The sequence below is a fragment of the Microcaecilia unicolor genome, chromosome 2 (assembly GCF_901765095.1).
Source record: "Microcaecilia unicolor chromosome 2, aMicUni1.1, whole genome shotgun sequence".
Lineage (NCBI taxonomy): Eukaryota > Metazoa > Chordata > Amphibia > Gymnophiona > Siphonopidae > Microcaecilia > Microcaecilia unicolor.
In genome coordinates this window covers 93,769,935-93,795,028 of record NC_044032.1, presented here as the reverse complement: position 1 = coordinate 93,795,028, position 25,094 = coordinate 93,769,935, and the positions used below count along the sequence as shown (strand labels likewise).

Genomic DNA, 25,094 nt, shown 5'->3' with positions numbered 1-25,094 from the left:
CTGCCTATCCAGCTGAATGGTGATGGCACAAAGAAAGTAAGTTTGGTCCAGTGAAGACTAACTCAAAATAAGCTGTTCCTTAGCTGGGCTCTAGTATTACCATATTGAAACTGTGTACCATGCCTTTGTGGTTATGTTCCACTAATAAGCAATTAACTGGCTTTCTTGAAAAGATTATAGGGCTCATTTTCAAAGCACTTAGACTTCCATAGGTGGTGAATTCGTGGAATGGCCTCCTAATGCATAGGTGGTGGAGATGAAAACTATCTGAATTCAAGAAAGCTTGTGACAGGTATATAGGATCTCTAGGGGAGAGAAAGAGAGTAGATGGCGTGGATGGGGAGACTGGATAGGCCATATGGTCTTTATCTGCCTTCTGTTTTCTCTGTTTCTATAAATTAGTTTGATCAAAAGATAATATATCCACTACTAACGCTAGCATATGACTTTGCTGATTTCTTCTTCTTTACAAAAGTGGAAGTTTTTAAAATTAAATTTCTGAAATTAAGACAAGGACAATTCTGAAGTAGTTTGTGATGCTAAGCATTTAGACCCTTATTTTGATGACTGTGCAAAACAGTTGATTCTGAAGTCTATTGCTATGTCTTTTTGAACTGCCTTTTATCCAAGTTCTTATGCTGGACAAAATTGCTCTAATTAACCCTTCCAAGTCTGATCTTGATTTCTTATCCTCAAAAATATGGCCATTACATTTGATCATTCTAGCAACAGTTAATGTTAGTCTAGATGCAAGGGAGTTGCCAGCAATCTGGAAACAAGCTATAGTTAAAACAATATTAAAAAAACACATCTACTTCAATCTTTGATCCCTTGACAGTTACAGACTAGTTTCTAGCATCATGTTTATGGCAAAAGTTTGGAAAAGTCTATTTTTACACATTGAAGGGACTTTATGGACAAAACAAATTTACTCACTGGGGTTGTAGGGAAAAACAAATCACTGAGATCATTAATGAGCAAAATAAAATGATTTCTGTACAAGATTTAAAAAATCATTTATAGATAGTATCATTACACTATTCTTCAGCTGTTGATTTCGCTGACCACAATGTATTATTTATACTAGTAAAAAAAGGCCCGTTTCTGAAACAAATGAAACAGGTGCTAGCAAGGTTTTCCTCGGAGTGTGTATGTTTGAGAGAGTGTATGTGAGAGTGACTGTGTGTGAGTGAGAGTGAATGTGTGTGTGAGAGAGAGAGTGAGTCTGGGTGTGAGTGTGTCTGTGAGAGAGAGAGTGTGTGTGTGTGAGAATGAGAGTATGTGCGAGAATGAGAGTGTGTGCAAGTGCGTATGTGAGACACAGTGTGAGAGAGAGAGTGCGTTTCACAGATACAGTGTGTGCGAGAGAGAGAGTGTGTGTGAGACACAGACTCTCTGTGAGACTGAGTGTATGAGACCAAGAGAGTGTGTGAGTGACTGTGTCACACATAGAGAGTGAATGTGATACAGTGTGAGACATAGAGTGTGGGAGAGAGAGAAAGACATTGACTGTGAGAGAGAGAGTGTGTGTGTGTGACAGAGATACATCCCTCCCTCTGGTGTCAGCCCCCCCCCCCCCCTCTCTCTCTGGTGTCTGAGCGTTCTCCAAAGACAAGCAGGCCAATATTCTCACTGATGGGTGACGTCACGTCGGCCCGGAGGACTTTCCAGCAAAGTCCATGACAAAACTAAAAATGTCCCCCGTCGCGCGGGCGGATGCAGTGCACATGCGCGCGTCCACTTTCCCGCCCGCCGCGCGGGCACATTCCTCAGTTTTTTCTTCTCCGCGTCTGAGGTGACACGGAGCTCGACTGTTCGTCTTCGTGTTCCTCCTGTGCCCGGAGGTGAAGAAAGAAGAAAAAAGCGAAGTATCCTTTTTTTGTTATCTTAGATTGTTTTCGTTTATTAAGTTTCCTTTATTTTAGTCTGCGATTTTATTTAAATCGCTCGGTCGGGTATTTTTCCCGTCTTTTCTTTTGTTTTCTGTGTCATCTTTTTCTAGACACAATCGCGTCTTTTGATTTGGCAGGGACAATTTTTCCCGAGATGTCAACGAAGACGCCCAGCGGCTTCAAGCCTTGTGCCCGCTGCCATCGGGCCATCTCTGGCACTGATACACACTCGTGGTGTATTCAGTGCCTTGGGCCGGATCATCGCTCGGAGAGTTGTAAATTGTGTCTCGCCATGAAGAAGCGGACACTCCTCTCTCGAGACGCCCAGAGAGAAAAGATTTTTGGGCCCGGTGCTTCGACATCGGCGCCGTCGACGTCGTCTAAGTCGGCGCCCTCCAAACCGGCGCCGGGCAAGTCGGTGCCGGTGAAGTCGGTGCCGTCGAGGATGATGTCTTCGAGGTCGTCGACGTCGAAGGAGGCGTCGGCACCGGGAGACAGGGGACAGGCTGCCATTAGACCCATGCACGCTGGGAGCAGTGATGCATCGAGTGGGTCTCCACCCGCCTCGGCGCCTCCTGCTGTGCAGGCCCCCCGGGACCGTCCTGCGTCGGACCCGGCCCCGAGGAGACGTGTGGATTCCACGTCCTCCTCTCCGGTGCCGAGGAGTCTCGATGACATGCGTCGGGCGAAGGCCAAGAAGCATCGTCGTCGATCTCCTTCGAGACACGGCGCCGGGAGCTCCGGGTCATCGATACACTCGATACCCGAGAAGCGTCGGTGCCGAGAGGATCGCTCTCCCTCTATTACTGAGGTTCCGACGCGTGGGGTCGCTGGCAGCCGAGTCCCCACTCCCCAACCTCAGCAGACTTTGCCTCCGACACCTCAACCAACCCCGCAGCCTTTTCCGACACCAGCTCTGGATGAGAGTATGCAGGCCATGTTCCCATTTTTCATGAACATGATGCAGCAGTGGCAGTCGGCATCGAGGTTGTCGGTGCCGACGGCGTCGACGGGGCCGGTGTCGATGCTTTCAGAAGCACCGGTGCCGACGGTGTCGAAGGTGTCGACATTGCCGATGCCGGATGTTCCTGCATCAGGCCTTCAGCCTGTGGTGAGGTCTGTCTCACCGGTGCCGTCTCCGGTGCCGGTGTCTTTGGCTTCCCGAGTTGACTCTCCCGAGGCATCGGAGCAGGAAGCTTCCCCGGAGCCTCAGGGACCATCAACTTCTCGGCACCATCATAGAGGCCATCAAGCCTCTTCGTCGAGACGGGCTCAGATTCGGGCGGCTCTGTCTGAGCTTTTAGCCCCATCTGATGATACCTCATCCGAGGATGATGAAGGAGTGCATGGGGAGTTCTCTGGCGAGGATTCTCAAGGCATTCCATCTGACTCCACTCCCTCGCCACAAAGGCAGCTGTCTCCTCCCGAGAGCTTGTCTTTTCCATCTTTTGTTCGGGAGATGTCTGAGGCCATCCCCTTCCCCGTGGAAATTGTGGACGAGCCCAGAGCCAAAATGCTTGAGGTTCTGGACTATCCATCTCCACCTTCATCTTCTGCCACAGTTCCTTTTCATGAGACTCTTAAGGAACTTATGCTGAGGAACTGGGAGAAGCCTTTTTCTAGTCCAACCGTCCCTAAAAAAGTTGAGTCCCAATATCGGATCCACGGGGAACCCAGTCTCATGCAGACCCAATTGCCTCATGATTCAGCGGTGGTGGATTCTGCCCTCAGAAGAGCCAAGAGTTCCAGGAATTTCTCCTCGGCGCCCCCGGGGCGAGAATTTGCAACTCTGGACTCTTTTGGGAGGAAGGCGTATCAGGCTGGTCTGCTCGCTTCCAAAATCCAGTCTTACCAACTCTTCACGAGTGTGCATTTACGGAACTCTGTGAGGCAACTTGAGAGTTTAGTAGATACACTCCCTGAGGAGAAAGCTGAACCCTTTCGCCAAGTGATCAGGCAGCAGAAGGCGTGTCGCAAGTTCCTGTCCAGGGGCATTTTTGACACTTGCGATGTGACATCTCGCTTTTCCGCTCAAGGTATAGCGATGCGCAGGCTCTCATGGCTGCGTGCCTCTAACCTGGAGGAACGAACTCAGCGGAAGATAGCAGATATCCCATGCCGGGGGGATCACCTTTTTGGAGAGAAGGTTGAAGAGATGATTGATCATCTCTACCAGCGTGATAACGCTATGGACTCTCTCTCCCGCCGGGCGCCTTCTGCAACCACTTCCACGGCTAGGAAGGTTTTTAAGGGGAAAAGAAGTGCTCCCTACGCTTCTAGAAATCGTAGGTACACTCCTTATTCCCGTCAGCCGGTTCAGGCTCGACCCCAGCCCGCTCGCTCTCGTCAGCAGCGGGCACCGAAGCAGCCCCCTGCAGCTCCCCAGCAAAAACCAGGGACGGGTTTTTGACTGGCTCCAGCAGAGCATAGCCGAAGTCAAAGTGCTTGTACCGAACGATCTGCCGGTCGGAGGGAGGTTAAAATTTTTTCACCAAAGGTGGCCTCTCTTAACCTCCGATCGGTGGGTTCTTCAAATAGTCCGGTGCGGGTACACCCTCAATTTGATTTCCAAACCTCCAAATTGCCCACCAAGAGCTCAATCTTTCAGCTCCTGCCACAGGCAGGTACTTGCAGAGGAACTCTCCGCCCTTCTCAGCGCCAATGCGGTCGAGCCCGTACCACCAGGGCAAGAAGGGCTGGGATTCTATTCCAAGTACTTTCTTGTGGAAAAGAAAACAGGTGGGATGCGTCCCATCCTAGACCTAAGGGCCCTGAACAAATATCTGGTCAAAGAAAAGTTCAGGATGCTTTCCCTGGGCACTCTTCTTCCCATGATTCAGAAAAACGATTGGCTATGCTCTCTGGACTTGAAGGATGCTTACACTCACATATCGATACTTCCAGCCCACAGGAAGTATCTTCGATTTCGGCTGGGATCACAGCACTTTCAGTACTGTGTTTTGCCTTTTGGCTTGGCGTCTGCACCCAGGGTTTTTACAAAGTGCCTGGCAGTTGTGGCAGCGTCGCTACGCAGACTGGGAGTGCATGTGTTCCCTTATCTGGACGATTGGCTGGTGAAGAACACCTCCCCGCGAGAAACTTTGCAGTCCATGCGGATGACTATTCAGGTGCTAGAGATGCTGGGCTTTGTCATCAATTACCCCAAGTCCCATCTCGTCCCAGTTCAACAATTGGAATTCATAGGAGCTCTGTTGTGCACACAGACAGCTTGTGCTTATCTCCCAGGACCCAGAGCAGACAGACTTCTGTCTCTGGTTTCCAAAGTACAAGCATCTCAGCAGATCACAGCTCGGCAGATGTTGAGATTGCTTGGCCACATGGCCTCCACAGTTCATGTGACACCCATGGCACGTCTACACATGAGATCGGCTCAATGGACCCTAGCTTCTCAGTGGTTTCAGGCCACAGGGAATCTAGAGGATGTTGTCCGGCTGTCCACCAATTTTCACAATTCCCTCACTTGGTGGACCATTCGATCCAATCTGGTCTTGGGGCGCCCATTCCAAATTCCTCAGCCTCAAAAAGTGCTGACGACGGATGCATCCCTCCTCGGGTGGGGAGCGCATGTAGATGGGCTTCACACTCAAGGAGCTTGGTCTCTTCAGGAGAAGCATCTCCAGATCAATCTCCTGGAATTGCGAGCGATCTGGAACGCTCTGAGGGCCTTCAGAGATCGGCTAGCCAACAAAATTGTTCTCATTCAGACAGACAATCAAGTGGCAATGTATTATACCAACAAGCAAGGTGGGACCGGATCTCGTCCTCTGTGCCAGGAGGCCGTGCAGATGTGGCTATGGGCCTATCAAAACGGAATGTTTCTCCAAGCCACTTATCTAGCCGGTGTAAACAACGGTCTGGCCGACAGGCTGAGCAGAGTTATGCGGCCTCACGAGTGGTCCTTGAACATGACTATTGCCAAAAAGATCTTTCGAGTTTGGGGAACTCCATCGATAGATCTTTTTGCTTCCCAGGACACTCACAAGGTTCCTCAATTCTGTTCCAGACTCCAGGCCCACGGCAGACTAGCGTCGGATGCCTTCCTCCTTTTTTGGGGGACAGGACTCCTGTATGCTTATCCTCCCATCCCTTTAGTGGGGAAGACTCTCCTGAAACTCAAGCAGGACCACGGAACCATGATTCTGATAGCGCCTTTTTGGCCCCGCCAGATATGGTTTCCCCTTCTTCTGGAACTTTCGTCAGAAGAGCCATGGAGATTGGACTGTTTTCCGACCCTCATTACTCAGAACGAGGGGGCGCTTCTGCATCCCAACCTCCGGTCTCTAGCTCTCACGGCCTGGATGTTGCGAGCATAGAGGTTGCCTCCTTTGGTCTCTCTGAGGGTGTCTCCAGAGTTCTGTTTGCTTCCAGGAAAGATTCCACCCATAAGTGTTACTCTTTTAAATGGAGGAGGTTTGCCATCTGGTGTGACAGCAACGGTCTAGATCCTTTCTCTTGTCCTGCACAGACCTTGCTTGAGTACCTTCTGCACTTATCCGAGTCTGGTCTTAAGACTAACTCGGTCAAGGTTCATCTTAGCGCAATCAGTGCTTATCATTCACATGTTGATGGCTTGCCGATTTCTGGACAGCCTTTAGTCATGCGTTTCATGAGAGGTTTGTTTTTGTCAAAGCCCCCTATCAAACCTCCTCCAGTGCCATGGGATCTCAATGTCGTTCTCACCCAGCTGATGACAACTCCCTTTGAGCCACTGGATTCCTGTCATCTGAAGTACTTGACCTTGAAGGTCATTTTCTTGGTGGCTGTTACTTCAGCTCGTAGGGTCAGTGAGCTTCAAGCCCTGGTAGTTCATGCACCATTCCTTGTCTTTCATCATGACAGAGTAGTCCTCCGCACGCACCCAAGGTTTCTACCGAAGGTGGTGTCGGAGTTCCATCTGAACCAGTCAATTGTCTTGCCAACATTTTCCCCCCCCCCCCTCACATGAACCCGGGCGAAAGCAAGTTGCACACTTTGGACTGTAAAAGAGCACTGGCCTGTTACGTGGAGCGGACACGCCCCTTCAGAAAGTCCGCCCATCTGTTTGTTTCTTTTAATCCCAACAAGAGGGGAGTTGCTGTCGGGAAACGCACCATCTCTAATTGGCTAGCAGATTGCATTTCCTTCTCTTACGCCCAAGCTGGGCTGACTTTGGACGGTCATGTCACGGCTCATAATGTTAGAGCCATGGCGGCGTCACTGGCTCATCTAAAGTCAGCCACCATAGAAGAGATTTGCAAAGCTGCGACGTGGGCTTCGATCCACACATTCACATCACATTACTGCCTTCAGCAGCATAGCCGACGCGACAGTCGGTTTGGGCAGTCGGTGCTGCAGAGTCTGTTTGGGGTTTAGAATCCAACTCCACCCCCCCTAGGCCCATTTTATTCTGTTCCAGGCTGCACTCTCAGTTAGTTGAATTTGGTTTCAGGTCAATTTTGTTTTTGTCCTCGCCGTTGCGGGACCCAATTGACCATTCTTTGTTGTGTTGAGTGAGCCTGGGGGCTAGGGATACCCCATCAGTGAGAATATTGGCCTGCTTGTCTTTGGAGAAAGAGTAGTTACTCACCTGTAACAGGTGTTCTCCGAAGACAGCAGGCAATATATTCTCACAACCCTCCCACCTCCCCTTTGGAGTTGTATTCCTCTAATTCTTGTAATTAACTGAGGAATGTGCCCGCGCGGCGGGCGGGAAAGTGGACGCGCGCATGCGCACTGCATCCGCCCGCGCGACGGGGGACATTTTTAGTTTTGTCATGGACTTTGCTGGAAAGTCCTCCGGGCCGACATGACGTCACCCATCAGTGAGAATATATTGCCTGCTGTCTTCGGAGAACACCTGTTACAGGTGAGTAACTACTCTTTACTGTTCAGGACGCTGAGCTCTGGCTGTGCTTCAAGGAACTGACCAATCCTATTTAATAGAATGCACCTCCAACATTCTGAAGCCGAGAAACCTTGTGTGGTTGGTCACTTCTGCTTGTGACGAACCCGGAAGTACGTGATGTCAATTCAGGAGATGGATACAGAGAACAGGAATGCCTCAGCCATGCAGTCAGCTTCAGAATGTTGGAGGTGCGTTTTATTATATAGGATGATTAACAGATCTGGGAATATGAAATAAAGTGTTCAAATTATATCAAATTCATTCAACCACTTTTGATTCAATTGTATCTGATACTTTTTTTTTTTTTTGGCACCAGAAGTCTTGGTTTAATTTCCCATGCTATTTAACTTGTGAGCCTGTTGACCTTATTAGTAGGATCTGTTGGTATCAGCAGCCATTTCTGTGTGGATGATGTTCAGCTAATAGCCAATGCTGATTTTCTACACCCTGACCTCATTTCACTGAGTGACTGAATGGAACAGGACTGTTTAAAATGTAAATCTTCTAATCTAAAGCAATGCTGACAACAGACTGCCTTCAGTTCCTGACTATGCCCCAGTTTTATTGGGACATACACTTCCATTAATTTCAACATTGAAAGTTTTGGGGTGCTATTTAGATTCACAGCTCACATTGGACCTCCAGATTTTCATAGTAATCAAATCCAATTTGAAGCATTTGCGCTTTCAGACCCTAGTTAAAAGAGCATTACTCACCTTAGTCCTTGTATTCACTGTTAAGTTGTACTGCCTACTGTAATTCCTTTTATAATGGCCTCAACCTTTGTCTTCAAGAGGCAGATGCTGATGCACTAAAGCTTAATGAGCCTTTAATGACCCTCCAACGAGGAAATTTTGATCCGTTGCATGCATCAAAGGGCTTTTACCGAGGAAGCTAGCAGCTAACGAAAACGGAATGCAGATGAGCAATTAGTGTACAAACCCCATTGAAACGAGATGCACTAACCTTTTCCGATTGCCTTTACGCAGGAAAAAGGCAGGAAATCTAACGAGAGGTCTGTACCTCTCGTTAGGGCTGTCTGCTACAAGTTCACAAGTGAAATCTATTAAAAAAAATAATAACTAGGGGGGCGAAAACGCGCATCAGTGGCGTCCTTTATTGACGCCCCAGGTCGCCGCTGCTCCCCTCTCCCTCAGCACCAAAAAAGAAAAGAAAAAAATCGGGAGGGGGCAAGAGCGCTCGTCATGAGCATCCTGTATGGACGCCTTGCCCCCCCCCCCCACCGCTGCTCCCCGCTTCCCCCCCACCCCCCACCACGAAAAATCTCCAATTTTAGCAGCCCCGGGCCGGCCCTCCTCCCTTCCTGTGTATTCTCCCACACTAGCTCTGCCTCCCGCCATGCTCCTGTCCCGTGCCCCGCCCCCCCTTAGGTCGTCGCCGCCGCTCCCCCCCCCCTCCAACGACCCCCCTTTGCCTTACCGGCCCGTGCAGTGCCTCTCACCTCTGCTGCACGGGCAATAACAGCTGATCGGCGATTCAGCAGGCCTCCTCAGACATCCCTTCTTTCTTCCTGGGCCCGCCCTCCTCTGACGTAGGTAAACTACTTAGTTTACCTACGTCAGAGGAGGGCGGGCCCAGGAAGAAAGAAGGGACGTCTGAGGAGGCCTGCTGAATCGCCGATCAGCTGTTATTGCCCGTGCACCAGAGGTGAGAGGCGCTGCACGGGCCGGTAAGGCAAAGGGGGGGGGTCGTTGGAGGGGGGAGCGGCGGCAACGACCTAAGGGGGTGCGGCGGGGCACGGGACCGGAGCATGGCGGGAGGCGGAGCAAGTGTGGAAGATTACACAGGAAGGGAGGAGGGCTGGGGCTGCTAAAATTGGAGTTTTTTCGTGCGGGAGGGGGGGTGGGGGGAAGCGGAGAGCAGCGGGGGGGGGGCAAGGCGTACATACAGGACGCTCATGACGAGCGCCTTTGCCCCCTCCCGAAACACGTGTTTGTGGGGGGTTTTTTTGTTTTCACATCTGTGACATCTTTGTGGCATGCGCAGAGCAGTCAGCATAACGCTCGGCTGCTCTGCGCATGCTTTTGGCGCTGATAAACAACGGGTTTAACGATTCTGTGATAAATCCTACTTTGCAATACCGATCCGAACATTTCTGGAGCGTTTTTAGTACTGCATTCCTCGTTTTTTTAAAAATTGTTAAGCACTTTTACGTTTTTTATTTTTTAACGTTTGATTGATGCATCTCCCTCCAAATGGTTCTAAACACAGCAGTTAAGGTAATCACCCACCTCCATAAATGTGACCATCTTAAATTTGGCCATTGCTTAAAGAGTATCACTGGTTTCTAATACCCTATTGAATCAAATTTAAAATACTACTATTAACTCATACATAATTTTACAGTGGCCTCCCAAGCTATCTATAGTATTTGATCTATTGATACCGTATGTCCTAGGTAGAACTCTTTGTTCCCATGACCAAAATAAGATTAGCGGTTCTTACAACAGCTATTTTGACACCAGTTTTATGGAATTTGTTGTCACAGCATCTTACAGCTGAGACTGCTTTCTCGAAGTCTGAGAAAGGCCTCAAAACATGTTTTCTTCTTTTATCAGCTTTCAATGAATAGTTGTGTTGGGGGGGGGGGGGGGGGGAGGTGACTGCTCTGGTAGTGTTTGCTGCTGTGCTGTCTGATCTTTCACTCAATCTCTTTCTAGCCTATTTCCCCAGCCTAATTTCTCTTACAGCTATCGGATTAAAAAAAATTACTAACATTGTACAAGGAACAGAAGACAACTGCTCTAATGTATTAGGAAGAACGGTATAGCACGTACATTTTTACAGGATTGTTCGAGGATGGATGCTAAGGTAATTAGAATGGCTCAGTTTAATTATCAAAAACTTCTGGGGAGTGGGTGTGGATATGGGAAGCATGAAGTTAGAGGAGTTGGGGGTGCAAGGTGGGAGGTTCATGTAAGGCTCTTAATGCTCGTGCAGTAGTGCTGCCCCGACGTTGGGTGCCCTCATTTGTGAGCAAATAATCTGATCTTTTATACCACTGTTTACAATGAGGACTCAATAAAGTTCCCTCGCTGGGACCCTCACAGAAAGGAGGGGGAGGGGCTGAAAGTATCGAGGAATACTGCAATTGCAGCTGCAGGGAAGAGGGCTCGGGACGAGAGAAACAGGACAGGACCCTTCTCATTACCATGGTAACAGGGAGATGCGTGCAGGGAGGCGGGGCCCACCTGGCGAGTCGCACAGGCCGAACCTGCTTCAAGCTCAAGGCTAGAGCGGTTCTTTAACCGGGAAAAAAGAGCTGCTGGCAACGTCACAATGTAGAGCTCTCCCGCCCAGCCAGTGAGGAGAGAGCGCGCTTGTAAATAAACTGGCATTGGTGGCAGGCTGGCAGCGGTACCCGATACTGTACAGAGAGTAGAAGCGCTGTCCCCATCTGAGTTCCCCCCTCTCGGTCTCATCGCTGTTCCAGCGCCTTCTCCCTCTTCACCACTACTCCCGTCTCAGTTCCCCCTCTCACCCTTCACCACTTCTCTCTGTTCTAGCCTCCGTCCCCAACCCCCATTCCAGCTTCCATTTACCCCCCCCCCCCCTCCCTTCACCTCTTAGCTCTGTCCGGCCCAGCCATGACGTGCGCCCTGAGCCCCGGCAAAAGGAAGCGGGTGTGGGCGCGGAGTCCGGAGGAGCGGCCGGGGAGCCCCTGCAGCAGCGCCCACTGCAGAGCCCAGCTGAAGCGGAGCCGTGAACCGCGTTATCGCCAGTACAGCTCATCGGACTCGGGTGTCGCCGATCTGTTCGACACCCCCAGCCCTTCCTCAGACGAAGCGAGTCCGGAGACGGGAGCGGGCGCCCGGCGGGCTAAGGAAGAGGAGCAGCTGGAACTGAGCATCTTCCGGGACTACGGGCAGGCGTGGTACTGCTTCCAGAAGGAGCGGGAGAGCCGGTTCCTGAGCTCGGACTCCCTGGCGCACCAGCCGCAGGTAGGGGTAGTCAGGCAGCCTTCAAAGATCAACTGGCTCCAGGTCACGGGGACCAGACCTGCCTTTAATCCCATAGTATGCACGGAGGAGGCATGTAAAACCAGGACTGGCCAGCATTAGTCTGATTCTGATGATCTGGAGCCAGCTGGTAACCCCTACCAGTGGACAGAAGGCTGCAGCCAAACTGGCATCAGCCAAGAAACCTAAAGACAGTATGTGGGTAGCTTGGGAATGTGGAGGAAAACTTGAGGGGTGATGCCCCGATACCTCATTTGCTTTCGTATGCAGCCCGCCACCTCAAGGGTTCTGAATCCAGACCTCTGGGCATAGTAAGTCAGTCAGGTTTTCAGGATATTCACAATGAATATGCATGAAATATATTTGCATGCTCTATCGTATGCAAATTTATCTAATGCATATTCGTTGTGAGTAGTCTGAAAACTTGACTGCTGGGTGTGTCTTGAGGACTGGTTTGAGAACCCCTGCACCACATATATTTCATCCAGACAGGCCCAAGCATTAGGCAAGACTAGGCGGTGGCCTATGCAGCAGCTGGTCCAAACAAAACAATAGATCCTTACAGCCACACAATCAAAGAACAATCAACAGCTACCTTAACCTGCATTTTTATAGGATGTTTGTGTGAATGATAAGATTGTTGAGTTTAATTATTGAAATGGTGGAGGAGTTGCAGGCTACAGAGCCTGAAAGCTAATTGAGAAGGGAAGTGTAAGGCTGAAGGTTTGCCCACCACCTTGACACCAACTCTGATTTTGTCACAGTCAATGTACCTGGTATAGTTTCTGCTGGGTGGTATGGGTGGACAGACTTGGCCACTGATTGCTTTTTACTGATGCCAATGGATTGGTTTTTGACAGGTGAAGGAGGAGTCTCGCTGTAAACTCATCAGTTGGATGATTCCAGTTCACAGACACTTCTGTCTCAGTTTTGAATCTCTCTGCCTGGCAGTCAATATATTGGATAGATTCCTTGCCTGCACCCCAGTGGCTGCAGATTGCTTTCAACTGTTGGGGGTCACTGCCCTCCTAATTGCTTGCAAACAGGTAAGATAGATATACCCCCCCTTCCATCCTCAGGAGACACTGACATTTCCTTCCTATAAAAATAAAAAAGAGCATGCCCTTGTTTTTGTGGAAAACTGTGTAAGGGAAGTTAAACAAGGTCAATGTACAGGGCAGCTTTAACCACTTATGGGACTCTGATCAAAGTTTCATGGATAAGGTCCCCTTTTATATTTTTCCAGATTGATCCCCCCCCCCCCCCCCCCTCCAAATCATACATCCGGTAAATGCTAAATCATTTCTGGATACACCATTACCTTTAAATTTTTTGCTTTTGCGTATAAACATATTGAAATATGGAAACCCTTTTGAAAGATAAATAGCTGGGACAAACATACCCTGAACTATTGAGCTTTCCCTATGTGGGAGTTAAGTCTGGGGTCTGTACAAGATAGGACAGCACTACAGTATAAATCCTGCATATCAAGTTCTGTATGAACATCCTGCATTCACAGAAACTCCCCCAACAGTGAGTGCAGAGCAGAACTAGAATGTTTTCCCTTGCTATTTATTAAGACAACATCAGAAGCTGACATTTTTTTCTGCATGGTAACAGCCAATACCAGACACACTGTGAAGAAATACAAAACATTACAAAAAGACACTCAGAACTTGCTCTACCAAAATACCACCAGTATAATCTATGAGGTAAATATTACAGCTGATGCTAGAACATGAATAAACCTCATGTTAGAAAGTTGCTACAGATCCCTACTCATGAATTATACACTATCAGAATTCTTTATCTTGGTCACACATGTTGTACATAGGCAGATGTCACCTAATACAGAATAAGAGACCACAAATATGCAGACAAAAACTGAAATTGAAATCCCAAGAAGCCAGAATATGAGCCATGCAATTAAAAAAAAAAGAAAGAGAAACACATTTCCTCTTCCGCTTTGCAAAATACAAAACAGTAGATATGCACATTTCTCAAATCTGATATTGTGCAGTCCCTAAAAAAAATTGAAAATTACATTTTATTTTCTACTTTTGTTGTCGGGAAATTTCAATTCCACTTTTCTTGTGTAACTCATCTAAGTTCTATTCTAGGGTCTCCTTTCTATGTCTTCTGTTTCCTTCTGTCTTCTCTTCACCTGCCTGATGCTGGTCTTCCCTTTCATCTTTTTTCTTAACTTCTCTTTGCTCTGCATTTCCACTCACAGCTAGACTTTACCCCCTTGTTCTCCCTCTTTTCACCTCTAAGCTACCTACTAGCTGTCCATCTTTCACTTTTACCCCTCCCTAGCCTTCTCATCATCCCCTCTGTCTTTCACCCTGTCCTTAGCACCACCCCCAAGTTTCCAGCCACTATATTCACCCCCCCCCCCCCCCCCGTCCTAAACCTCCAACCCTCATCTACCTTCCTCCAAGTCTCATTCCCTCACCAGCCTCAACTCCTTACCTGTCACTTAGCCTATCCAGGTCATTTTTTCTTTCTTCTACACTCAAATCCAGTTTCCATCTCATTTATATTCTCGTGCTTTCTCGTTCCTTCACAGACTTGGCCCTTTTGTCTGCTTGTCACTCCATTCACTGTTATCTGTCTCTTTACACTGCCTTTGAACCCTTTTCCAGCCACTGAAGATCTACCCCTCCCTCCAGAGACTTCTCTTCCCTTCCCTATCCCCCTTTTCATCCTTTCCTCCGGTCTAAATTCTTACCCCTTCCTACCTCTTTGCTGACTCTCTTATTTACCCTTCCCTCCCCTCCCTCAACTATTTCTCCTTTTTTCCTTCTCTCCTTCCTCATTCATCACTTTTTCCCTTCAGTTTAACCCCATTTTCACTTTCTTCCTTCTCTCTTTTGAGAGATTTCCACCATAGGCTCTATTCTAGTCACCCTGAGTGGCCGCTGTTACTAAAACTCACCTGGCCAACAGCAGGAAACAAATTTAACTGTGCATCATTTCCTGCTGTCATAGGACCAGTCAAAATCTAAGGGTTCATCGATTCATCGTGAGACTGGTTTCATGGCAGCAGGGGATGACATGCCTTTAAATGTGTGTCCTGCAGCTGGCCATGAGGAAAGAGGACCAGACAGGTTTTGCAGAGCACACCTCAGCAGGTCAAGCAGGAGTTTTGGTATTCAGGGCCTAATCCAATGTGCGAACAATTTAAGGCTGCTTTTGCTTATTGTCCTTCGGTATGTTGGGTTTTGCCCATACTTAAGTGGCCCTTCCTATGTATCTGAGGGTAGTTATCAAGGTACGGTAAAAGGAAAGATTTTGCTGCACCTTGAGTTACCAGGGGAGTCACTAACTTGTGGTATCTCAGTACCACAGGTTGCTCACTGCTGTATAAAAGGAATAATGCTGATTGCGAGCCACCTTGTAAACAGTGTTATTCAATTGGGCCACCAAGCTGCTGCAGTGCTCTTTGTAGTATATTTTTAAGGGATCAACATCCCTACAATATATTTTTTCACGGAGAGTGGTGGATGCTTGGAATGCTCTCCCTTGGGAGGTGGTGGAGAGGAAAGCGGTAACGGAATTCAAACATGCGTGGGATAAACATAAAGGAATCCTGTTCCGATGGAATGGATCCTCAGAAACTTAGCTGAGATTAGGTGGCAGAGCCGGTGGTGGGAGGCGGGGCTGGTGGTTGGGAGGCGAAGATATTGCTGGGCAGACTTATACAATCTGTCCCAGAGCTGGTGGTTGGGAAGCAGGGATAGTGCTGGGCAGACTTATATGGTCTGTGCCCTGAAAATGACAGATACAAATCAAGGTAAGGTATACACAAAAAGTAGCACATATGAGTTTATCTTGTTGGGCAGACTGGATGGACCATGCAGGTCTTTTTCTGCTGTCATCTACTATGTTACTATGTTATAGTTATGGGCAATGCACCCATCCATAACATAACCTCCCAACTGAAAGGCCCATAAGTAATGACACCTCCCCCCCCCCAGGAAGTTCACCCACAATGGAAGCTCCCCAGGCCTTAAATCTCCTTCCCTACCTGTGCTGGTTCCAAACGCAAAATGGCTCTTGGGATCTCCCGCAACAGTCTTGTAAAACGTCTGCTGGAAGTATTGCGTAGGGAGTAGCAGTATAGGGCAGGAACGAGTGGAGTTCATTCCTGAAGAGCTTCCTAATGTAGGCCCAGGGAAGGCCTACGGGTGGGATGGGGGGCAGAGATTGATTGTGGAAGAGACTCAGAAGAGAGCTTTATTGGTTGGGTGAGGGGGAGCAGCAGTTTCATTTATGATTTCGGTTTCTGCCAAAACCAAGCGGCCAATTTCGGTCGCAAATTCAGTTTTGGCAGAAACCGAAGATCCTGGGTTCGTTCAGGCTCTACCATCCACAATTATGTTGTAGGGATGCCATCCCTTTAAGATGCAGCCCAGAAGCATTGGGCCACAGCTTGGCAGCCCAATTTTCCTGGGCAGTAAAATACCTCCAGCTTTTTTCTGGGGTAATTTTTTTTCACTATAATGCAGCTTGTGATGTGCACCTGATGTTCACTGCAAGCCAGTTTTATAGTATTTACATAGTAATTTGCTGCATTACATACATTTGCATGTTTTGATCCAGGGGTGGACAGAGTGGTCTGGGCTCCCAAGCAATGAGGACCATTGCCTCCCCCCCCCCCCCCCCATGGTCCTGCTGCCTCCCTCTGCCACTGACCATTTCCTCTTGTCCTGCAGCTAAATAAGCTGTCTGACACTGACACTAGAACTTCCCTTTGCCGCGGCACATACTTGTGGAAGAAGGAAGTGATGTCAGAAGGGGGCAGCCTGCGGGCGTGGCAGAGAGAAGTTCCAGCGTCAGCAGCAGATGGCCGATTTAGCTGCCGGTGCCCCTGCCTGCGAAGGGGGTTTGAGGATTGGAGTGCAGGAGGGGGAGGAGGTGGGGCGTCCTGGTTCTGGTTCCAGAGGTTCTGGTTCCGTTGCACATCAGGCACATGAGAGGGAAGCACTTGGCCCCTCCATAGTCCTGGGCCCTCGGGTACTGCCTGGTTGCCAGTATGGTCAGTCCATCCCTGTTTTGATCTCATTACTTTGTACCATAGGGTGACCTAAATAATGAGTCAGGACACTGAAGCGAGTGTTGGAGCCGTCACCTGTTTGAGCCCTAACCCATATTTCTTTCCCCATAACGCAGCTTGATAACAAGATAACAACCTCTTGAATGGACTAACAGGGCATTCATTGGCAGTAGAATGGGGTGGGCTATGGGAGCCATGGCCCCACCAATATTTTGTCAAATACAGCATCAGCAACTAGAGCTTGGGAGTAGTGTTTGGAGATTGGTTTGTTTGGCCTCATCAACAAAAAGATTTTCCACTTCCCCTATAACAGAGCAATCATCATATGGTTTTTATGTTGTAACCTGCAAAATAATTTATGAGTTAGCAGCCACTTATCCGTAACTAAATTCATGGGAAATTTCTTATGTGTTGCCAAGACTGGGAATGTTGCAAATTCTTGGCCTTACAAATGCATGAGGAACTTAAAAAATACCTCACTTTGTGAGATGGCAGTAGCACTGATTCAGAGGCCCCCCCCCCCCCCCACCCCGTGGTGATCTCAATTTGTTTGTGGGTCATTCAAACCCCAAACTAAAGCAAACAGTAAAGAAATTCAGGACCCTTATTGGCCCTCTTCTCCCATTCTCAAAACCCTGACTCACCACCAAAGTGCTAGTTCCAGTTGAGGGCATGAGTGATCCTCAATTGCTCCAGTATTGGTGTCACCATCTTGAAAAATGATTCCTCCCCTCCCCCTCAGTGCTTGGATCATCCAGCTACTGACTGGACCTGGTACTTTGGAGGGAAGTCTGTGGTCAAGAAGGAGAGATCAGAGAGGATTCTGAGTAGGGGAACAGCTTCTACCAGGAGATCAGATTTCTTTAAGCTTATATCCCATTGTGAGGCAGGGGAGGGGTTTGGAATTTGGGCTAGCTACCTCTTGAACCAGAAGTCACCACAAAGACAATAAAGACAGACACCTAATTACATTAAGGTATAGATATTTATTTATTTTTCTTTTTGGTAGAAGAGGCTCATGAATCCTTCCAGGCACCCATTTTTGCAAATACTTCTCATTAATGTGCTACTTTGTGTGCTTTTGCATCACAGTAGCTCCTTAACTGGGAACTTGCATAAACTTTCACATGTAGCAGACTATAAATTTACTAACATGAAGCCCACTTTTGCAAAGTGACTTTTCAAAGTCTGGTGGCTTTTCTTATGATCTGCTGTTTTCAGCGAGAAGCCTGCTTTTGTGAAGTCACTTTCCACTTTAGTGCACCAGTCTGCATATTTTGGATAAGTGGAATTCTTCCCTTAGATCAGGCTATAGCTGCTCAATTGCCATTTTATTTAAAAGTCCTGTGAGGCATAGCAACAAACTTTGAGGTGCTTTAAACCACATTAAATCCTAATGCATGCTAAATGCAGGGGGGGAAAGGCTTACCGTAAAACAAGTTAAAGCATTTTGCAGTAATTTGCCTGTCAGTGTGTGTTAATCATGCTTTTTTTTAGTTTTTTGTGTAATTTTTGTGGGAGAGGGCATGTTATAGGCAGGGAAGCATTAACCAGCTAGTACAGGGGGTCCAACCTTGGCCCTCGCCAGGTTGGGTTTTCAGGATTTCCCCAATGAATATGCATGAGATCTGTTTGCATACAATGGAGGCAGTGCGTGAAAATAGATCTCATACATCTTTATTGGGAAAATCCTGAAAACCTTACTGGATTGTGGCTGTTGAGGACTGAGGTTGGACAACCCTGAGCTAGTGCATTCGCATTAATGCATGCTAACTTGGAGTTAACACAGGAGCACTTGCCTCCTAAATAGGAGGTGGTAAGTGATCCACTGTTAACCTTTTATTGGTACCATCACTAAGGTTCGCATTAACATGTGAACAGAACAAAATATGTATTTTTTAAAAGCCTGCAATTATAGTAGTAGTAGTAATTATGCTTAGCTGAATCTGAGCTAAAGCCAGATTCTAGCTCAGTTTAGTAAAAAGGTCCCTTCATAGACAATTGCTAATTTATTAAGGTAAAGATCAGTATGATATTGCCTCTTTTGTTTCATTTTTGAGGAGATAGTTCTGAACCTTTAGGTCTCCTATGCTTTCGTACACAGTGTGTGAATTTTTATTTCTTGGTATTTTTGCCCAATTTTTTCTTTTGTTATCCACCTTGAGCCTCAACCTGGTTAAGCAGAATAAAAATATTCATATTAGATTATATTAGAAAGATTTAGAAATCACATGCTGCTATGCTTTTTTAAATTCGTTTTTATGAGTGTGCATTATTAGATTCTTTAAACCAGTTTGCTCCCATTTACTGGGGAGGGAAGGGCACAAATGAATGGGGTGCCGTTCTAAACCATGTCAGAATGGTATGCAGGAATCTGATAACATAAGAGTAGTCATACTGGGTCAGACCAATGGTCAATCTAGCCCAGTATCCTGTTTCCAATAGTGGCCAAATCAAGTCAAAAGTACCTGTCAGAAACCCAAATTGTGGCAACATTCCTTGCTACAAATCCCAGGGCAAGCAGTTGACTCCCCATTTCTGTCTCAATAGCAGACTATGGACTTTTCCTCCAGGAACTTGTTCAAGCCTTTTTTAAATCGAGATACGCTAACCGCTGTTACTACATCCTCCAGCAAAGAGTTCCAGAGTTTAACTATTCATTGAGTGAAAAAATATTTCCTCCTATTTGTTTTAAAAGTATCTCCACGTAACTTCCTTGAGTATCCCCTCGTCTTTCTACTTTTGGAACAAGTAAAAAATTGATTTACTTCTACTTGTTCTACACCACTCAGGATTTTGTACACCTCAATCATATCTCCCCCTCATCCGTCTCTTTTCCAAGTTGAAGGGTCCTAACCTCTTTAGTCTTTCCTCATATGAGAGGAGTTCCATCCCCTTTATCATTTTGGTCATTCTTTGAACCTTTTCTAATTCCGCTATATCTTTTTTGAGATACAGCAACCAGAACTGAACGCAATACTCACGGTGCAGTTACACCATGGAGCGATACAGAGGCATTATAGTATTTTCAGTCTTATTCACCATCCCATTCCTGATAATTCCTAGCATCCTCTTTGCTTTTTTTTTGCTGCCGCAGTACACTGAGCAGAAGATTTCAGCGTATTATCTACATTGACACCTAGATTTTTTTCTAGGCCCAAAGTGGACCCTAGCATCAGGTAACTATGATTCAGATTATTCTTTCCAATGTGCATCACCTTGCATTTGTCCACATTACATTTCATCTGCCATTTGGATGCCCAGTCTTCCAATTTCCTAAGGTGTTCCTGCAATATTTCAGTCTACACATGTTTTAACAACCTTGAATAGTTTTGTGTCATCTGCAAATTTAATCACCTCACTCATTCTGATTTCCATATCATTTATAAATATGTTAAATAGCACTGGCTGTAAAACTGATCCCTGTGGCACTCCACTGTTCACTCTCCTCCATTGAGAGAAATGACCATTTTAAGCATACCCTCTGTTTTCTATCCAATAGCCAATTTCTAATCCACACCATGTAAAATCTTAATGCAGTTTAGGTCAGGCACACTACAAGGTAGACTAGGCACCTGCCTAAGACAGCGCAGTTTAGGGGGCAGCACCAATGACTGCCGCATCATGGTTGATGGAGGGCCTTGAGCATCCACAGATATTCAAGGCTTGCTGGATCCTGCCCCTCCAAACTTCCTGTTTTGGAGGGAGCAAGACCTTGCAGGTGAACATGCATGATGCTCAATGCCCCACACTAGTCCTAATGAGTATTCTTTAGACATGCTGGCTGCCATGGTGTTGCTGCTGATGGAAGGGATAGAGTAGGCAAGGGAAGGGGAGATGCTAAACATCATGGGAGACGGAAGGTAGGGAATGGGAGATGTTGAATACCTTGTAGGGGGGAAGAAAGGGAAGGGATGCTGGACTACAGAGGTGTAGGGAAGGGGAGATTCTGCACATGGGAGGGGAGAGCCTTGAACCATCTCTTGGTGGAGGATGGTACACAGCTGAAGGTTCACTTAGGGTGTCAGATATCCTTGAGCTGGCCCTGATTACAATATGAGCGGACGGGGGGGAGGGTATTAAAGGGTATAGTCATAGGGGCCCTTTTACTACAGCTTAGCAAGTGCTATTGGAATTAGCATGTGGCGTTTACAGTCTAATTCTATATATGTGCTCAAAATTGTGTGTGGAAATTTGGGCATACCCAATATCCGTGTGCAATTAAATAACAAGCCAATTACTGCTGATAATTGGGTGCTAATAATAAATTATCAGCACTAATTGGCATAAATTAAAATTTACTCACACGTTTTAAGTGCCCGGATCTGTGCAAAAAGAATTTACATGCAGTTTTATAGAATAAGAGAGAGCCGCATGTTATTTAGACTCAAGAGTTTGCACCAGGTTTTACTTGGTATAAATTCTTGCACCTAAAATTGGGCATGGCTCCCAGTGCCAAATGCTATTCTATAAATGGTGCCCAACTCTGAGCGCTGTTTATAGAATAGCGCTTAGCATGAAATTTGCTTTGGTGTACACTAATTCCATTAGTGAATTCTAAGCTTTAGTAAAAGGGCAAATAAATAGCACATAACAGAAAGAAAACCCAAGCACAACATCAAAAGTGGATGTAATACAATAAAAACCCAGAAAAAGGGCTTTTAAAAGGATCTGACCATCACTAGTAATTTATATGATAAAAGAAGGGCTCTTTTTACAAAGTGGTACTACCGATTATTGTGTTCTCAATTCAAGGAAGCCCATTCAGTTTCCATTGGTTTCTTCACATTCAGCACATGCTCATTGGTAGCACTGCTTTGTAAAAGGAAACAAGTAAGCTCCCAACACAGACTCAAAAAGAAGAGAATGGCACACATCCTTGCAATATATCCAGCTGCAAACTATGCCAAAACATTTCACAGGACCCCACGGTCATTCACAAAGGAAAAATATTCAACATTAAGGAATGCTTCACGTGCTCATCTTCCAATGTGGTATATATATCATTCAGTGTAAAAAATGCAATGAGGGCTGCTACATTGGAGAAACAGGTCAGATGCTAAAGAAGAGATTTAATTTACATAGACACCATATGAAAAATGCTAGTACCAATCAGGATGTCACCTCTGTGGGGCAGCACTTTACAAAACAAGAACACCGTACCAGTGATTTCATGGTAAGAATCCTGAAAGGGAACTTTAAAACAATACAGGAACATAAGACCTTTGAAATTAGAATGATTAAATATTTTGACACCCATCAGACAGGACTTAACAAAGATCTGGGTTTTCTAGCCCATTATAAACCATAAAATTGTACTGCTTTGTTGCCCTCCCATCTCCATGCATATCTCCCTGTCCCTCATCCACCCAACTCTTCTTGTCTCTCACCTATCCACCCTCATCCTGTTAGACTGTCACTGAAATGCTTTGATGTTTCACTTATATATACTATCACCTACCAACATTTGCTTATTTCTGATTTGACCAAGAAGGGCAACCTTGGAAAGCTAATCAAGAAATGTATTGTTATGTCCAATAAAAAAAGGTATCATCTTATTTTCTTTTAAATGTTTTATTTTTGTTTTATTTCTATTGATTACCTTTAAAAGGATCCCTAAATTCATTACTACTACTACTACTTATCACTTCATTTTTTTTCTTCTGAAGCATTTGAAAGAATAGTAAATAAAATGATTTGAGCTACTTTTTTAGTTAAGGGCTTCTGTTTTTCAGGTTTTGTTTTCTTTTGTTATTTTTTTTTTTTAATGTTCTCAATTGGTCATGATTTGGGCTTAGGTTTGTTTATTGCTACTGGCCTATGATTGTTTACAAGAATTGGATTATACAAAAATAATGTAAAACAAAAGTTGTCAGCAGAATGAAAAAATGCTGAATTTTAAAGGCTGTTTTCATAATTCTTGTTTGTTTGTAGAAATCATGATTGGAGCAGCCTCATGGAAGCAGATGTTAATATCTCTCTGCCCTTCCCTTCAGGTGGAAGTGCATCCTCCCCGGGTGAAGCAGCTGTTGGCTCTCTGTTGCCACGCCTTCTCCCGGGAGCAGCTCTGTAATCTGGAGTGCATTATCCTGCTCAAGTTACACTTCAATCTTGGAGCTCCCACTTTAAACTTCTTTCTGGAGCATTTCACTCACCTGCGGGTGCAACACAGCCAAGCTTGTGATCGAGACTTCACCGAAGCAATCGATGCCAAAGCAATGGCCAGAGGGGTGGCAGAGCTGAGCCTGGCAGATTACGCCTTTAACACTTATCCTCCTTCTCTACTGGGCATTTGCTGTCTGGGTCTGGCTGATCGGATGTTAGGTCACCAGAAACGCATGGATATGCGTGTAAGTGGTTATTCGGACAGCGTTATAGAGGACTGTATGTTAAAGCTTCAGCTACTTGTGTCCCTGAACGGAACTTCGTTACCACGTTTGCTGCCTCTTGAACTTTCCAAAAAGCATGTGAAAACTGAAAGCTAAAACTGAAGGAAAAAAGTTGAACTGTAAAATCATTTTGTTATAGTGTTAAAAGCAGCGATGTGTGTTGGAAAGAATAAGTCGATTCTTTTTTTCTTCTGCTTTTCAAACGCTGTAACGTTAAAGATTATGGAGAGAATCTCACATACCTCTTAAAATAACAGTATTCATCTCCTCTGTCGCTGCTTAAACTTGAATATTAGGAAGGAGTAGTGCAATACGTATTGCCTAAAACAAATGTAGACTTGATCAACTATACTGTCTTTTTATGAAGACGCATAAACGTTACTTATATTTAAACAAGTACTGTATATTGTTAATGCACTGAAACTGGAGTTTATAATAATTTTGTTCAACCTTTGTTAAAAAATTATGTTACTAGGATGAGTGTATAGACTTATTTATTTCGTTTCTTGATGCATTCTTTTAAAAATAAAATGTCCTTTTAACAGTAAAATTTAATAACGGCACGATAATTTCTAAGCTTTTGTATATATTTTTGTCTACATATTGAGTTTTTTGAGCACTTGCAAAAATCCTTGTACTTGTGCAAGACCAACCATTAATGGTTCTTTGACATAGAACAGAACAAACCAAGATGGTAGACGTTTCTTTTAATACAAATTAAAACTACCTAGGAGAGAACAAAACCACACATTAAAAAAGGTATAACAATATGATTTTAGTAATATCAACATGTTTTTATAATAATCTTTAATCAACTTAAACGAATCTGTTCAAAAGTGGCCATCACTGATTTTGTGAAAGTAGAATTTACTAAACCCAGGGAGGGATTAATTTACACCCGTACGCTGATTTCACTGAATACAGCGCTAGCAAATCCATGCTGGACTGGCATCTTTCACAGTCAATATTACCAACTTTAATCTGAGCATAACAGAAAAGAAAACCTTTCAGCGATCACTGCTTTTTACATTGATTTTTGTAAATGCCATGATAATTAGTACAGTAAAGTCATGTGGTTAAAGGGTAAATAACGGGATAGTATATAAATCAACCAACGTCTCATTATTGAGTTTCCAGATGACTAGGATTTCTGCCAAGGTACCTACAGATTTTGGGATGTTCTGGTTGGGTTGCGAGGACTGCTCTTAAGGTGTGAAATTCTTTCCATTTTATGACTGATGGTCGAAGTCTTCCTCCCAAATAAAAAATGCTTTTAGGAATTTTCTGATATGAATTCACTGGAAATAAATTATATTCTGCATATCCGTTTTGAAATTGTACTTCATTATGTGTAAAAATCTCGGCGAATCTTACTTTTTTTTTCCTTTCATCATTATTATTTAACATGTGCTCGGCCAGACTCTAGTAGCCTCCACGCTTTCCACCTTCAAATCATTATTTACTCCAAGGAGTTGGGCTCCCGTCTTCGTATGGTCTGCTGCCTTTTCACTGCACCTGGCAAAATACTTATCATACGGTTACATTCAACCAATGCAACAGTCTCTAAATATAAATATCATACTCTAACAAACAATAAATACAGAACAATATAAACACACTGACTGGTTAATTTCTAGTTGTTTTAATCTTACACGGCATGCCAATCTTTTGGGGCAGACCAAAAACAGCGTTTGATTTTGATAAACCTTTCAAAATACCTTAGGCTTTGATCCTTAGCAAAGTAAATCTACGACAAATTCTGCATTACGATCTTCGCCCAGGGCTCACCGTGCAGGTACTCAGCTACTCACCCCATCGGAGTTTGGGATAGAGGAGTTCAAAAACGAAAATAATAGGGGAGGAATAAGA

General features: G+C 45.7%; 1 protein-coding gene across 1 annotated transcript; it reads left to right on the top strand.

Annotated features, from left to right (window-relative positions):
• Nucleotides 1-11,405: 11,405 nt before the first annotated feature.
• CCNO (cyclin O) lies at nt 11,406-23,700 on the top strand. The gene is made up of 3 exons (XM_030192274.1): nt 11,406-11,759; nt 12,638-12,823; nt 22,833-23,700. Exons 1-3 carry the CDS (start codon nt 11,406-11,408, stop codon nt 23,319-23,321), a joined length of 1,029 nt encoding a protein of 342 aa, XP_030048134.1. The 3' UTR covers nt 23,322-23,700.
• Nucleotides 23,701-25,094: the final 1,394 nt, after the last annotated feature.

What these genes read in the sequence shown, in the direction of transcription:
- CCNO (XM_030192274.1), top strand. Translation starts at nt 11,406, where the DNA reads ATGACGTGCGCCCTGAGCCCCGGCAAAAGGAAGCGGGTGTGGGCGCGG. An exon ending in CCCTGGCGCACCAGCCGCAG is followed by an intron (nt 11,760 to 12,637) that starts GTAGGGGTAGTC and finishes GGTTTTTGACAG; the next exon opens with GTGAAGGAGGAGTCTCGCTG. An exon ending in TCCTAATTGCTTGCAAACAG is followed by an intron (nt 12,824 to 22,832) that starts GTAAGATAGATA and finishes CCTTCCCTTCAG; the next exon opens with GTGGAAGTGCATCCTCCCCG.